The sequence below is a fragment of the Hyperoodon ampullatus genome, assembly GCF_949752795.1.
Source record: "Hyperoodon ampullatus genome assembly, chromosome: X".
Taxonomy (NCBI): Eukaryota; Metazoa; Chordata; class Mammalia; order Artiodactyla; family Ziphiidae; genus Hyperoodon; species Hyperoodon ampullatus.
In genome coordinates this window covers 59,917,829-59,933,069 of record NC_136913.1, presented here as the reverse complement: position 1 = coordinate 59,933,069, position 15,241 = coordinate 59,917,829, and the positions used below count along the sequence as shown (strand labels likewise).

The following is a 15,241-nucleotide window of genomic DNA, read 5'->3' as shown; positions in this document are numbered from 1 at the left end:
GGCAGAGGCCTGCATGACGTTGAACCAGCCTGAGGCACCTTGTGTTCTCCTGGGCAGTTTGTCCCTGGATCATGGGACCCTGGCAGTGGCGGGCTGCACAGGCTCCTGTGAGGGGAGGTGTGGATAGTGACCTGTGCTTGCACACAGGCTTCTTGGTGGCGGCAGCAGCAACATTAGCGTGTCATGCCCGTCTCTGGGGTCTGCGCTGATAGCCGCGGCTCGCGCCTGTCTCTGGAGCTCCTTTAAGCGGTGCTCTTAGTCCCCTCTTGTTGCGCACCAGGAAACAAAGAGGCAAGAAAAAGTCTCTCGCATCTTTGGCAGCTTCAGACTTTTTCCCAGACTCCCTCCCAGCTAGCCGTGGCACACTAGCCCCCTTCAGGCTGTGTTCATGCAGCCAACCCCAGTCCTCTCCCTGGGATCCGACCGAAGCCGGAGCCTCAGCTCCCCGCCCCCACCAGTCCTGGCGGGTGAGCAGACAAGCCTCTTGGGCTGGTGAGTGCTGATCGGCACTGATCCTCTGTGTGGGAATCCCTCCGCTTTGCCCTCCACACACCTGTTGCTGTGCTCTCTTCCATGGCTCCAAAGTTTCCCCCCCACCCCGTCCACTCCCCCATCTCCACCCGCAAAGGGGCTTCCTAGTGTGTGGAACCTTTTCCTCCGTCACAGCTCCCTCCCACTGGTGCAGGTCCCGTCCGTATTCTTTTGTCTCTGTTTTTTCTTTTTTGTTTTGCCCTACCCAGGTACGTGGGGAGTTTCTTGCCTTTTGTAGGTCTGAGGTCTTCTGCCAGCATTCAGTAGGTGTTCTTTAGGAGTTGTTCCACATGTAGATGTATTTCTGATGTATTTGTGGGGAGGAAGGTGATCTCCACGTCTTACTCTTCCACCGTCTTTAAGCTCCCCTCTCCGTGACTCTGTTTAATTGTTTGAGGACCTGCCAGACCATTTTCCAAATTGGCTGCACCATTTTATATTGTCACCAGTAGTGTATAAGGCTTCTAATTTCTCCACCAGCATGCCAACACTTGTATTATCTGACTTTTTGATTCTAGCCATCCTTCTTTGTGTAGAGTGATATCCCATTGTGGTTTTGATTTCCTGATGACTGATTTTCCTTTTTTTTAACTTTATTTATTTATTATTTATTTTTGGCCGTGTTGGGTCTTCGTTGCTACACGTGGGCTTTCTGTACTTGCGGCGCGCGAGGGCTACTCTTCGTTGCGGTGTGCGGGCTTCTCATTGTGGTGGCTTCTCTTGTTGCAGAGCACGGCCTCTAGGCACTCGGGCTTCAGTAGTTGTGGCACGTGGACTCAGTAGTTGTAGCTCAGGAGCTCTAGAGTGCAGGCTCAGTAGTTGTGGCGTACGGGCTGAGTTGCTCCGTGGCATGTGGGATCTTCCCGGAGCAGGGCTCGAACCCCTGTTCCCTGCATTGGCAGGTGCATTCTTAACCACTGCACCAACAGGGAAGTCTCAGTGACTGGTTTTCTTGACAACTAATGGTATTGAGCATTTTTTCATATGCCTGTTGGCGATTTGTACATATGTTTTGGAGGAATGTCTATTTAGATCGTTTGCCCAATTTTTAATTGGCTTCCCTGGTGGCACAGTGGGTGAGAGTCCGCCTGCTGATGCAGGGGACACTGGTTCGTGCCCCGGTCTTGGAAGATCCCACATGCCACGGAGCGGCTGGGCCCATGAGCCATGGCTGCTGAGCCTGTGCGTCCAGAGCCTCTGCAAAAGAAGAGGACACAACAGTGAGAGGCCTGCGTACCGCAAAAAAAATATATATATTATTAAGTCATAAGAGTCCTTTATATATTCTAGATGCAGGTCCCTGATCAGATATATGACTTGCAAATATTTTCTCCCATTCTGTGGGTTTTTTCCTTTTCTCAGTAGCATCCTTTGAAGCACTTTTTTTTTTTTTTAACTTTCATGAGGTAGTTTATCTGTTTTTCTTTTGTTGTTCCTGCTTCTGGTATCATATCTAATAACTGCCAATCCAAAGTCATAAAGGTTTACTCCTGTGGTTTCTTCTAAAGAGTTTTATAGTTTTAGTTCTTACATGTAGGTCTTTGATCAATTTTGAGTTAACTTTTGTATGTGGTATGAAGTAGGTCCAGTTTCATTATTTTCCATGTGGCTATACAGATCCACTTTTTTGAAAAAGCTATTCTTGGGAATTCCGTGGTGGTCCATTGGTTAGAACTCTGTGCTTTCACTGCTGAGGGTGCGGGTTCAATCCCTGGTCAGGGAACTAAGATCCCGAAAGCCATGCGGCACAGCCAAAAAGAAAAGAAAATAAGTTATTCTTTCCCCATTGGATGGTCTTTGTCTCCCTGTGGAAAATTGTTGACCATAGACACATGGTTTTATTTCAGGAAATGTTAGTCTCCAAATGTGTTCTTCTTCTTCTTTTTTTTTTTTGTGTGTGTGTGTGTGTGTGTGTGTGCTCTTCTTTTTCAAGGTTGTTTTGGGTATTCTGGATCCCTTGAATTTCCACATGAATTTTAGGATCAGCCTGTTAGTTTCTGAAAAAAGAAAAAAGCCAGCTGGGATTCTGGTAGGGATTGTGTTGAATATATAAATCATTTTTAGGGGTATTGCCATTTTAACAATGTCAAGCCTTCTAATCCATGAACATGGAATATTTTTCCATTTATTTACATCTTAATTTCTTTCAATGATTTTTTATAGTTTTCAGTGTACAAGTCCTTTACTTCTTTAATCCTAAATAGTTTATTTTTGGTGCTATTATAAATGGAATTGTTTTCTTAATCTTATTCTCATTTTGCTCATGGCTATTGTATAGAAATAGAATTGATTTTTGTACATTAATATTATTAAACTTCTTTATTAGTTCTAATGGTATTTTACTGGAATCCCTAGGAATTTTATTTACAGGATCACATTGTGTATTAATAGTTTCACTACTTCATTTCCAGTCTCGATGTTTTTTATTTCTTTTCCTTGCCTAATTTCTTTAGGTAGAACTTACAGTACAGTGTTGAATAGCAATGGTAGGGGTGGGCATACATGTCTTTCTTCATCTTAGAGGGAAAGAATCCAGTCTGTCACCATTAAGTTTGTTGTTAGCTGTGGTTTTTTCATAGATGCCCTTTATCAGGTTGAGGAAGCTCCCTTCCACTCCTAGTTTGTTCATTGTTTTTATCATGACAGTGTTTTAGCAGGCTTATTGGATTCTGTCAAATACTTTCCACCTCTACTGAGATCATCATGTAGTCTCTGTTTTGTTGATATGGTGTATTATATTAATTGGTTTTCACTTGTTAAAGCAACATTACATTCCTGGGAAAAATCCCACTTGATCACATTGTATAATTCTTTTATATGTTGCTGGATGCAGAATACTAGTATTTTGTTGGGGATTTTTGTGTCTATATTCATAAGAGACATTTGTCTAATTTTCTTTACTTGTGATGTCTGTGTCTGGTTTTGGTATCATAGTAATCCTGGCCTTATAGCATAAGTTGTGAAATGTTCCATCCCCTTCAATTTTTGAAAGGATTAGTAAATACTTAGTATTAATTATTCTTTAAATGTTTGCTCCAATCCTGTGGTGAAGCTGTATAGGCCTGGCCTTTTCTTTTTCTGTAGTTTTTTTTTTATTTTATTTTTTTTTATTTTGGCTGTGCCGGGTCTTAGTTGTGGCATGTGGGATCTTTAGTTGCGGCATGCAGGCTCATAGTTGTGGCATGCAGACTTCTTCGTTGTGGCATGCGGACTCTTAGTTGCGGCATGCGTGTGGGATCTAGTTCCCCAACCAGGGATCAAACCCAGGCCCCCTGCATTGGGAGTGTGGTGTCTTACCCACTGGACCACTAGGGAAGTCCCTGTATTTTAAATTACTAATTCAATATCTTCCTTCATTATACATCGATACAGATTGTCTGTTTCTTCTTGAGTCAGTTTCAGTAGTTTGTCTTTCTAGGAAATTGTTCATTTTATCCAGGTTGTCCAATTTATTGGCATACATTTTTCATTGCATTCCTTTGTAATCCTTTTTATTTCTCTAAGGTTGGTAATGATGTCTCTTTTTTTCATTTCTGATTCTAGCAATGAGGCTTCTCTCCTTTTTTCTTAGTCAGTCTAGCTAAAGTTTTGTCAATTTTGTTGGTCTTTTTAAAGAACCAGCTTCTGGTTTCATTAATTTTCTCTATTGTTTTCCTATTCTCTCATTCATTTCCACTCCAGTCTTTATTGTTCTCTACCTTCTACTTCTTTGGGTTTAGTTTGCTCTTAACTAATGTGGAGGGTTATATTATTGATTTGAGATCTATTTTTCCTTCTTTTTTTTAAGTTTCATTTTATTTTATTTTTTTCCAGGTTTATTGAGGTATAATTAACATACAGCACTATATAAGTTTAAGGTGTACAACATATTTTCTGTAAAGATATAATTAATTATATGTTTATATGTTTACCAATATCATTATATGTTTATGGATATAATTTTTCATCTAAGCACTTTAGCTGCATCCCATTAGTTTTATTATATAGTGTCTTCATTTTCATTCATTTTCAAAATATTTTCTAATTTCTCTTTTGATTTGTTTTTTCACCCATTGGTTGTTTAAAAGTGTCTTGTTTACTTTCAATATATTTGTGAGTTTCCCAATTTCTTTTTTGTTATTCTAATTTCATTCCACTGTGGTCACAGAACATACATTGTATCATTTTATATTTTGAAATTTATGGAGGTTTGTTTTATGACCTAGCATATCATTAATTCTAGAGAATATTCTATATGCATTTGAGAAGAATGTCTATTCTGCTGCTGTTGAGTGTTCTCTAAAGGTCTGGTAGGTCTAGTTGGCTTATAGTGTTTTTCAAGACATGTTTCCTTCTTGATCTTCTAATTGTTCTAAGTATAATTCATTTTAATAAAGTTCAAGAACACCCAACTCTATCAATAGTTGCATTAAATATAAATGGTCTAAATCAGAGGTCAGGACACGTTTCTTAAAGACCCAATAGTAAATATTTTCAGCTAACAGGCCATAGGGTCTCAGGCACAACTAGTCAACACTGCCATTATAGGCAGGAAAATAGGCACAGATAATATTTAAACAAATGAACATGACTGGGTTCCCAGAAAACTTTATTGGCAAACAAGCAGCCAGCCCATAGATTGTAGTTTGCTCACCCCTGGTCTAAACACACCAATTAAAAGATCAAGAAAAGAAATTAAGAATGTCAGATTGGCTAAAAAATCAACACCCAACTACATGCTGTCTATAAGAAACCCACTTATATATGAATACATAGATAGGTTAAAAATAAAAGGAATTGAAAAAGGTACACTATGCAAACACTAATCCAAAGAAAGCTGGAATGGCTATATAAATATCAGAGAAGACACTTTAAAACAAGGAATATTACTAAGGATAAAGAGGGATATAATGAAAAAGTGGTCAATTAAACATGGCAACATAACTCTCCTAAATTTGTAATGTACCAAACAACAGAGCTTCAAAATACATGAAACAAAAACTGATAGAACTGAAAGGAGGAATAGACAAATCCACCCTATGGTTGGAGACTCCAGTACAGTAATCAATAGAATAAGTCAACAGATACTGAACAAGGATATAGAAGACATAACTAACACTATCAACCAACTTGATCTAATTGACATTTATAGAATGCTCTACCCAACACCACCAGAATACACATTTATTTTCAAATGCACGTGGATCATTCAACATAGGCCATATTCTGAAGCATAAAATAAACCTGAAAAGAGTTAAAAGGATTGAAATCATGCAAAGTATTTTCTCTTCCCATAATGGAATTAAATGATAAATCTATAAAATATATGTAAAATATATTTTAGTTATATTTTTCCAAATATATTTTTGGAAATTAAACAACATACTTCTAGTTGATATAGAGGGAACATATATCAACATATTAAAGGCCATTTATGATGAACTCACAGCTACCATCATACTCAATGGCGAAATACTGAACGTCTTTCCTCTAAGATCAGGAAGAAGACAAGGATGCCCTCTCTTGCTACTTCTATTTAACATAGCAATGGAAGTCCTAGCCACTGATATCAGACAAGACAAAGAAATAAAGTGCATCCAAATTGGAAGGGAAGAAATAAAACTCAGTATTTCCAGATGACATGATACTATATATAAGAAACCCTAAAGTCTCCACCAAAAAAGTATTAGAACTAATAAATGAATTCAGTAAAGTTGCAAGATACAAGATTAATATACAGAAATCTGTTGCTTTTCTATACACTAATAATGTACTATCAGGAAGATAAAGCAAGAAAACAATCGTGAATAAAATCACATCAAAAAGAATAAAATACCTAGGAATAAACTTAACCAAGGAGGTGAAAGACCTATACTCTGAAAACTATAAAACATTGATGAAGGAATTTGAAAATGATACAAAGAAATGGAAAGATATCCCATGTTCTTGGATTGGGAGAATTAATATTGTTTAAAATGTCCATACTACCCAAAGTGATCTACAGATTTAAGGCAGTCCTCATCAAAATACCCATGACATTTTTTACAGAACTTGAACAAATAATCCTAAAATGTTTATGGAACCACAAGAGACCCCGAACTGCCAAAGCAATCTTGAGAAAAAAGAACAAAGCTGGGGTATCATGCTCCCTGACTTCAGACTGTACTACAAAGCTACTGATACTCAGCAAGTGTATAGAAGACATAAATAACACTATCAACCAACTTGATCTAATGGATATTTATAGAATGCTCTACCCAACAACACCAGAATACACATTTATTGTAATCAAAACAACACATTTTTTTGTAATCAAAACAACATGGTTGGCCTCCCTGGTGGCGCAGTGGTTGAGAGTCCGCCTGCCGATGCAGGGGATACGGGTTCGTGCCCCGGTCTGGGAGGATCCCATATGCCGTGGAGCGGCTGGGCCCGTGAGCCATGGCTGCTGAGCCTGCGCATCCGGAGCCTGTGCTCCGCAACGGGAGAGGCCACAACAGTGAGAGGCCCGCGTACCACAAAAAAAAAACAAAAAAAACAAAAAAAAACATGGTACTGGCAAAAAAATAGACACACAGATCAGTGGAACAGAATAGAGAACCCAGAAATAAACCCATGCACCTACGGTCAATTGATCTATGACAAAGGAGGCAAGAATATACAATGGAGAAAAGACAGTCTCTTCAATAAGTGGTGCTGGGAAAACTGTACAGTTACATGTAAGAGAATGAGATTAGAACATTTCCTCACACCATACACAAAAATAAACTAAAAATGGATTAAAGACCTAAATGTAAGACCTAAAACCATAAAACTTCTAGAAGAGAACATAGGCAGAACACTCTTTGACATAAATCATAGCAATATTTTTTGGATCTGTCTCCTACAACAAAAGAAATAAAAGCAAAAATAAACAAATGGGACCTAATTAAACATAAGAACTTTTGCACAGTAAAGGAGACCATTGACAAAACAAAGAGATAAACTATGTAATGGGAGAAAGTATTTGCAAATGATGTGATCAATAAGGGGTTAATATCCAAAATATATAAAGAGCTCATACAGGGCTTCCCTGGTGGCGCAGTGGTTGAGAATCTGCCTGCCGATGCAGGGGACACGGGTTCGTGCCCCGGTCCGGGAAGATCCCACATGCCGCGGAGCGGCTGGGCCCGTGAGCCATGGCCGCTGGGCCTGCGCGTCCGGAGCCTGTGCTCCGCAACGGGAGAGGCCACAGCAGTGAGAGGCCCACATACCGCAAAAAAAAAAACAAAAACAAAAAACAACAACAACAAAAAAAAGAGCTCATACAACTCAGCATCAAGAAAAAAACCAACAACCCAATTGAAAATGGGCAGAAGTCCTAAATAGACATTTTTCCCAAGAAGACATACAGATGGCTAATAGGCACATGAAAAGATGCTCAACATGACTAATCATTAGAGAAATGCAAATCAAAACCACAATGAGATATCATCTCACACCTGTTAGAATGTCTACAAATAACAAATGGTGGGGATGTGGAGAAAAGGGAACCCCTTGTACACTGTTGGTGGGAATGTAAATTGGTGTAGCCACTATGGAAAACAGTATAAGGTTCCTCAAAAAACTAAAAATAGAACTACCATGTGATTATGCAATTCCCTCCTGGTTATATATCTACAAAAAAAGAAGACAATAATTCAAAAAGATACATGCACCCCAATGTTCATAGCAGGATTATTTACAATAGCCAAGATATGGAAGCAACCTAAGTGTCTATCAACAGATGAATAGGTAAAGAAGATGTGGTGTAATATATAAAATGGAATATTACTCAGCCATAAAAGAATGAAATTCTGCCATTTGCAACAACTTGGATGGACTTAGAGAATATTACCCTTAGTGAAATAAGTAAGACAGAGAAAGACAAATACTCTATGTTATCCCTTATATGTGGAATCTAAAAAATAAAACAAACCAATGTACATAACAAAGCAGAAACAGATTCATAGATACAGAGGACAAACTAGTGGTTGCCACTGGGGAGAGTGAAGCGGGGAGGGGGCAGGACAGGATTATGGGATTAAGAGATACAAAGTACTATGTATAAAATAGATAAGCAACAAGGGTATATTGTACAGCACAGCAAAATATAGCCATTGTTTTGTAATAACTTTAAACTGAGTGTAAGCTATAAAAATATTGAATCACTATGTTGTATACCCAAAACTAATATAATATTGTAAATCAACTATGCTTCAATTTAAAAAACATACTTTTAAATAATCAAATGGGTCGAAGAGAAATTCGCAAGGGAAATTAGAAATAATTTGAATGGAAGTAAATGAAAACACAGCATATAAAAATTTGGAGGACACAGCTAAAGCAGTGTTTAGACAAAACTTTGTAGAAATAAATGCCTCTATTAGAAAAAGAAAGATCTTAAATAAGCCTCCACCTTAGGGAAAAAATTAGCAAATTGAACCAAATCAAGCAGAATGAAAGGAATAATATAAGAGCAGAAGTCAGTAAGATTTAAAACAGAAAATAATAGATAAAATTGATGAACCCAAAAGCTGTATTGTTGGGCCTCCCTGGTGGCGCAGTGGTTGAGAGTCCGCCTGCTGATGCAGGGGATACGGGTTCGTGCCCCGGTCTGGGAGGATCCCATATGCCGCGGAGCGGCTGGGCCCGTGAGCCATGGCCGCTGAGCCTGCGCATCCAGAGCCTGTGCTCCGCAACGGGAGAGGCCACAACAGTGAGAGGCCCGCGTACCGCAAAAAAAAAAAAAAAAAAAAAAAGCTGTATTGTTGTTGTTGTTGTTGTTTGAAAACATCAGTGCAGTTGAGAAAACTCTAGCCAGGCAGATCAAGACACAAATTAACAGTATCAAGCATGATAGTGTTGACATCACTACAGATGCTACAGACATTAAAAAAAAGATAAGGGAATATTCTGAAGAAATTTATGCCCATTAATTTGAAGGGTTAGATGAGATTGACAAATTCCTTGAAAGTCAAACTACCAAAGCTCCCACAAAAAGAAATAGATAACCTGAATTGTCCTATACCCATTGAATTCATAGTTTAAAATCTAGTAAAACATGAAAAGGATAATAGATTATAACCAAGTAAGTTTTATCCTGGGTTCAGCATTGTAAACTCAATCATTTAATTCACCATATCAACAGATTAAGTGACAAGACTCAACATCCATTTATTATAGAAACTCTCAGCTAAACAGGAATAGTAGGGAAGTTCCTCAAGCTGATAAAGGCCATCCACAAAAATGAAACCTACAGCTAATGTCATTTTTAATGATGAAAGACTGAATGCTTTCCCTCTAAGGACATAAACAAGTCAAGGATGTCTACTCTCACCACTCCTGGTCATCATCATCCTGGTGGTCCTAGCCAATGCAATAAGGCAAGTGAAAGAGTGGGAAAAGACATATATAGAGTGAAAAAGATCAAATAAAACTATCTGTATTTGCAGAGGACACATGATTCTCTATATCAGAAGTCCAAAGAATCTACAAAAAAGTTATGTGAACTAATAAATGAAGTTAAGCAAGTCACAGTATACAGGTCAATATTCAAAAGTTGATTATAGTTCTACATGCTATCACTGAAGTTCAATAACAAAAAATTCCCATCAGTAGTGATAGAAGTCAAAATAGTTGTTAACTCTGCAAAGGTGATATTGACTGGAAAGGAGCATGGGTGTTGGAAGTGTTCTATATCATGATCTGGGTAGTGATTATATGGGTTTGAACATATATAAAAATTCATCACCCTGTTTGTTTAAGATTAATGCACTTCACTCAGTTTATTGTATGTATGCTATACCTCCAAACTTTTGAAAACGTTCAGTGTAACAAGGGTGATTGGAAACCATCTCACATAGTATGGTAGATGCCACCTGATACAAGATTCTGCCCATGGCGATAACCAAGAAATATTGTTGACTGACTAAATGAAACAGTTCGGAAACTTTCCCTTGCTTTGTTTAAAATAAAACCACAGTTGGTTTATATTGCACTGTATTTTCTGGTTAACTCAGTCATTAAAGTAAGGCAGGTAAACGTATTTGAATTAGATAGCAACAAGACTTTTCCAGGCTATTTAGGAATATCATGGTAATAATTTCAGGAAATGTAGACAACTCCAGTGAATGCATTTCAGGGTGTGAAAGTATTGGTGAGTTTATAGATTTTAAAATGTAAAAGATCTGTCTACAGGAGCTGAGATAACCTTCAAATTATAAGTAAAATTAATTTTCCTCAATAGGAAAATCTCCCCAGAAGAGAGATTAGAATAGAAGAGAATGATAAAATGTAATCACAGAGAATGTTGCATTTTTGCCTCTTTCTTAGGGGACTTCTCAAGAGATCCATGTGAGACATTGCTTCTGCTGTATGAGTTTGAAGTTAAAGCCAAAATGAATGACCCATTACTGGACAGCTTCCTGGAATCAGTGTGGGAACTGCCTCATTTAGGAATTAAAGCATTAGAAACAATCGCATGTAAGAGCTGTATTTATGTTTTTGGAAGGCTGGTACCCATTTAAATCGTACTACTTTTTTCTTTCTTCTCTCTCTTCTCTCTTTCCTCCAGGTAGGAAGCAATGTATCCTCATAGCACTTTGTTTCTCCTTCTCTAATGGCATTCTCGAACTATTTTGTATTATAATTGTTTGTGCATTTATCTTTTTCTTTATATGAGATTATAGGCTCCTTAGGGTCATGAGTAATAATTACTTGTATTTGTTGTACTTATAAACCCTAGCAAAGTGAATTGCCCATAATAGGTGCTCATATTTATTTTATGTGTAGAATCGAATAATATAACTACACAATAGAGGTAGCTCAAACTTCAGAAAGTTAGTTTTGCTCAGCTAGTTAGAAATAGACAATCAGCTGCTTCACTAATCAAAAGTGATACACTCTTAGCCGTTTATAAAAGTGTACAGAGAAATATTGGTGATATTTTTAACACAATTGCCAACCTCAAATTTGTCATTGGGCTATAAGTAGTATTTGGGGGCTCAGAGCCTCTATGGGGATATACTGCAAGAAATGGCCTCATTATGTTCCCTTTATATCTTTCACCCTCCCCGGGAACCTATGTGTAGCTAATAAAGGTATTAGGTAGCCCCAAGTGCACAAGAGTCACATTTGCCTTTCCTTGTCTTGCCAAGACAGAATTTCTAGACCCGTGGAGCTGGTGGCGTATACTTTATAGACATGTGATGATGACCACTGTTCCTTGTATAATGGAACTCCAATTCTAGAGGCCTGGTAAATGCGTCTAGAAGTTTTAGGGGTTTTATCTCTGATACTTACTCTTACGTCAAGTGTTTCCTGTTTTTAATATTAGGTAGAAACAGTATATTTAGTATAAATCTGTTTTTGATTAGTAACTTTTTACTTATCTGCTTTCTGTTTCCTTCTTAGTGTGCCCCTCCTTCACTTTGGTTCCTAAGATTATTGCTTCACCTGTATGACTATGCGCAGGCTCACAGAAACAGTAGGTTCTCTGTTGATGTTTGCTGAAGAAAAAATATAACCTGGTGATCCTACCATGTTACTCTGCCCAGAAAGTGGAAGCTATCTCTGAAAGCCACCATGGATTCATCATTTTATAAAATTCATTTTTGGGTTTTTGTGTTTGTTTATTTATTTGTTTTTGTTCATCTGTCTCAGGTCAGTTTCATCAGAGAAAGTCAGTTGTAATGTGGGATGAAAACTGTGATGGATGAGATTATGGTATTCACAGTCTTTTTGCTTCCCTTCCTGTAGCATTAGCAATGGATATGCCTGCACACTACCCTTCTGTCGCTATAAAGGCCTTGAAAAAGGCTTTACTTCTCCACAAAAGGAAAGAATCAATTGATGTTTTGAGATACAGGTTAGTAAATATAATTCAACACTGAATCTTAGTTTTTGATAGCCAAAAGTGCTATAGTCAATGTCCGATAAGTCATCAGTCATACTCAACTGACTCAAAAGATGATTGGGCCACTCCTGTAACTCCTGGACTAAAAAGCCCTCAGAATAGCTCCATATTTAGAGTTGTGTGATAGACCGAGGCAAGGCAAAGGAGTCTGGTTTTCCCAAAGGAGAAAAGAGGGAGAAAGTTACTTCTTTGTGTGAGCCTGTGTATATAATAAAATTACTAATTAAGTACCTTTCTTTCTTTCATTACTGAATATGCCAAATATACAGAAAAGTACAGAGATTAATATAACAAACACCAGTGTATCCACCGCTCAAATTTAACAGATGTTAACATTTTGCTACATTTGCCTCATATATTTTTTTCTAAGCACCTTTCTTTAAGGACCAATAAGTGCTGTACATAATATAAAGTAGTATTTATTGAAGATTTTATGTTTTCTATGCCTAGACATGGGGGAAAAATAGATATTGTGTGATTTTTCTCTGGAAAACTTCATTACAGTCTTCCTTTCCTGAGACATGAGAGAGCTCTCCTGGAATTACTCCCAATTTAAATCCCAGTTCCCTTCCGCATTTGAGGATGTAACGAGATGCTTTAAAGTATCTGTAGATTAAACCAGCTCATAAAATATAGTAAACAGACACAACTCCTTAGTTCAGGAAACTAAAAAAAAAAAAAAAAAAAAAAAAAGTGAAAGACAACCGTAGGCATAATAAAAGGAAGGATTGGTCAGCCCCCTTTATATCTTCAAAAATCTGTCTTCTGAGCTTGGAGGCCAGATAAAATTGAAGGAAGAACAGACGTGTTTTGAAGTTCTTAGTCTGGGATGAGATCCAGATTTTACTTATCTTAGCCATGAAGTCAATGATTTCTTTCCTTATGGGATGCGTTTTCTCTTTTTGATTTTCAGCAAATGTATGCACAGCTTGGTTAACCTCTTAGTGCCAAATGTGGTGCCAAAAGAAGAACTCTGTCCCCTGGAAGAAATTTGTCACTATTTTGAAGATGCTCTGAGCTTTATTAGGCACACTGTAAGTCAAACAATGATATTAAACTTTAAGCTAATTTTAAAGAACTAAATTATCTTATGTATTAGAAATCACATAGAATAATGCTTTTTTTTTTTTTTTTTTTTTTTTTTTTTTTTTTTTTTTGCAGTACGCGGGCCTCTCACTGTTGTGGCCTCTCCCGTTGCGGAGCACAGGCTCCGGACGCGCAGGCTCAGCGGCCATGGCTCACGGGCCCAGCCGCTCCGCGGCATGTGGGATCTTCCCGGACCGGGGCACGAACCCGTGTCCCCTGCATCGGCAGGCAGACTCTCAACCACTGCGCCACCAGGGAAGCCCTAGAATAATGCTTTTTGATATGAGTTTTAATGTAAATAAATTTGTATTAAAATGTGGTTACACACTATAAAATTTCCCTGGGTTTGTGAAATGTAAATAGTTAAAAGTAGAAAATTTCTGGGGCTTCCCTGGTGGCACAGTGGTTGAGAGTTCACCTGCTGATGCAGGGGACACGGGTTCATGCCCCGGTCCAGGAAGATCCCACATGCCACGGAGTGGCTGGGCCCGTGAGCCATGGCCGCTGAGCCTGCGCGTCCGGAGCCTGTGCTCCACAACGGGAGAGGCCACGACAGTGAGAGGCCCGTGTACCACAAAAAAAAAAAAAAAAGTAGGAAATTTCTTATGCAGGTATACTATGGATTAGGTCAAAGTAGCAGTACCATCTGGCATTTTGAATTACTTTGTATTTTCAAAACCTGGTAGAATTATTATTTCCCTGTGATGAGACTAACCCTTTGAAAAAGTTTATTATTATTCCTGCCACTTCTGAGACAGGTAATAGAGTAGAAGGAACAATGAAAACCTGTGTTTTAGTCCCTCCTGTGCTGCTTTTTTTTCTTTTCAGTGCAGGTTTATTCAGTAATTTTTAAATTAGCTTTATTAAGATGTAATTTATATACCGTAATATTCACCCATTATATGTATATAATTCCGTGATTTTTAGTAAATGTATAGTCATGCAACTGTCACCATAATCCAGTTTTAGAATATTTTCATTACCCCAAAAATTTTCCCATTGCCCATTTGCAGTCAATCCCTGCTCCCATTTTCAGGCCCAGGGAACCACTGATCTGCTTTCTATCTCTATAGATTTTCTCATTCTAGACACTTCATATAAATGGAATCATATTTGTGACCTCTTGTGTCTGGTTTCTTTCAGTTTAGCTTACTGTTTTTGAGGTTCACCCATGCTATAGCATGTATCACTATTTCATTCCTTTTTATTGCTGAATAAATAGAATATTTTTATAGGCTGTTGAATTAGTATGTCACATTTTGTTTGTCCACTCACTAGTTGATAAATATTTTATTTGTTTCTACTTTTTGGCTATTACAAATAATGCTGCTATGAACAGTTATGTCTAAGTCTTTGTTTTCAAAGGTTTGTTTTCAATTTTCTTGAGTACATGAATTAATGGGTCATATGGTAACACTCTATATTTAACTTTTTGAAGAACTGCGATCTGTTTTCCAAAGTTGCTGCACCTTTTACATTCCTACCAGCAGTGTATGAGGGTTCCAACTTCTCCACATCCTTATTAACACTTGTTATTGTCTTTTTTATTATAGCCATCCTAGTGGGTATGTAATGGTAGCTCATTGTGGTTTTGATTTGAATTTCCTTGATAGCTAACACTGTTGATCATTTTTTCTTGTGCTTATTGACCATTTGTTTATCTTTTTTGGAAAGATATCTATTCAATTATTTTCCCATTTTTAAAGTTGG

The 15,241-nt window shown here is 37.9% G+C and overlaps 1 protein-coding gene across 1 annotated transcript in view; it reads left to right on the top strand.

Annotated features, from left to right (window-relative positions):
• Window positions 1-15,241, top strand: part of TEX11 (testis expressed 11) — a gene marked incomplete at both ends in the record, with an annotated part of 339,675 nt that overhangs the window by 297,537 nt on the left and 26,897 nt on the right. The window contains 3 exons of the mRNA XM_079728048.1: window positions 10,864-11,013; window positions 12,289-12,397; window positions 13,359-13,479. Coding sequence (XP_079584174.1) covers window positions 10,864-11,013; window positions 12,289-12,397; window positions 13,359-13,479 — 380 coding nt within the window. The remainder of the gene's footprint in view (window positions 1-10,863; window positions 11,014-12,288; window positions 12,398-13,358; window positions 13,480-15,241) is intronic.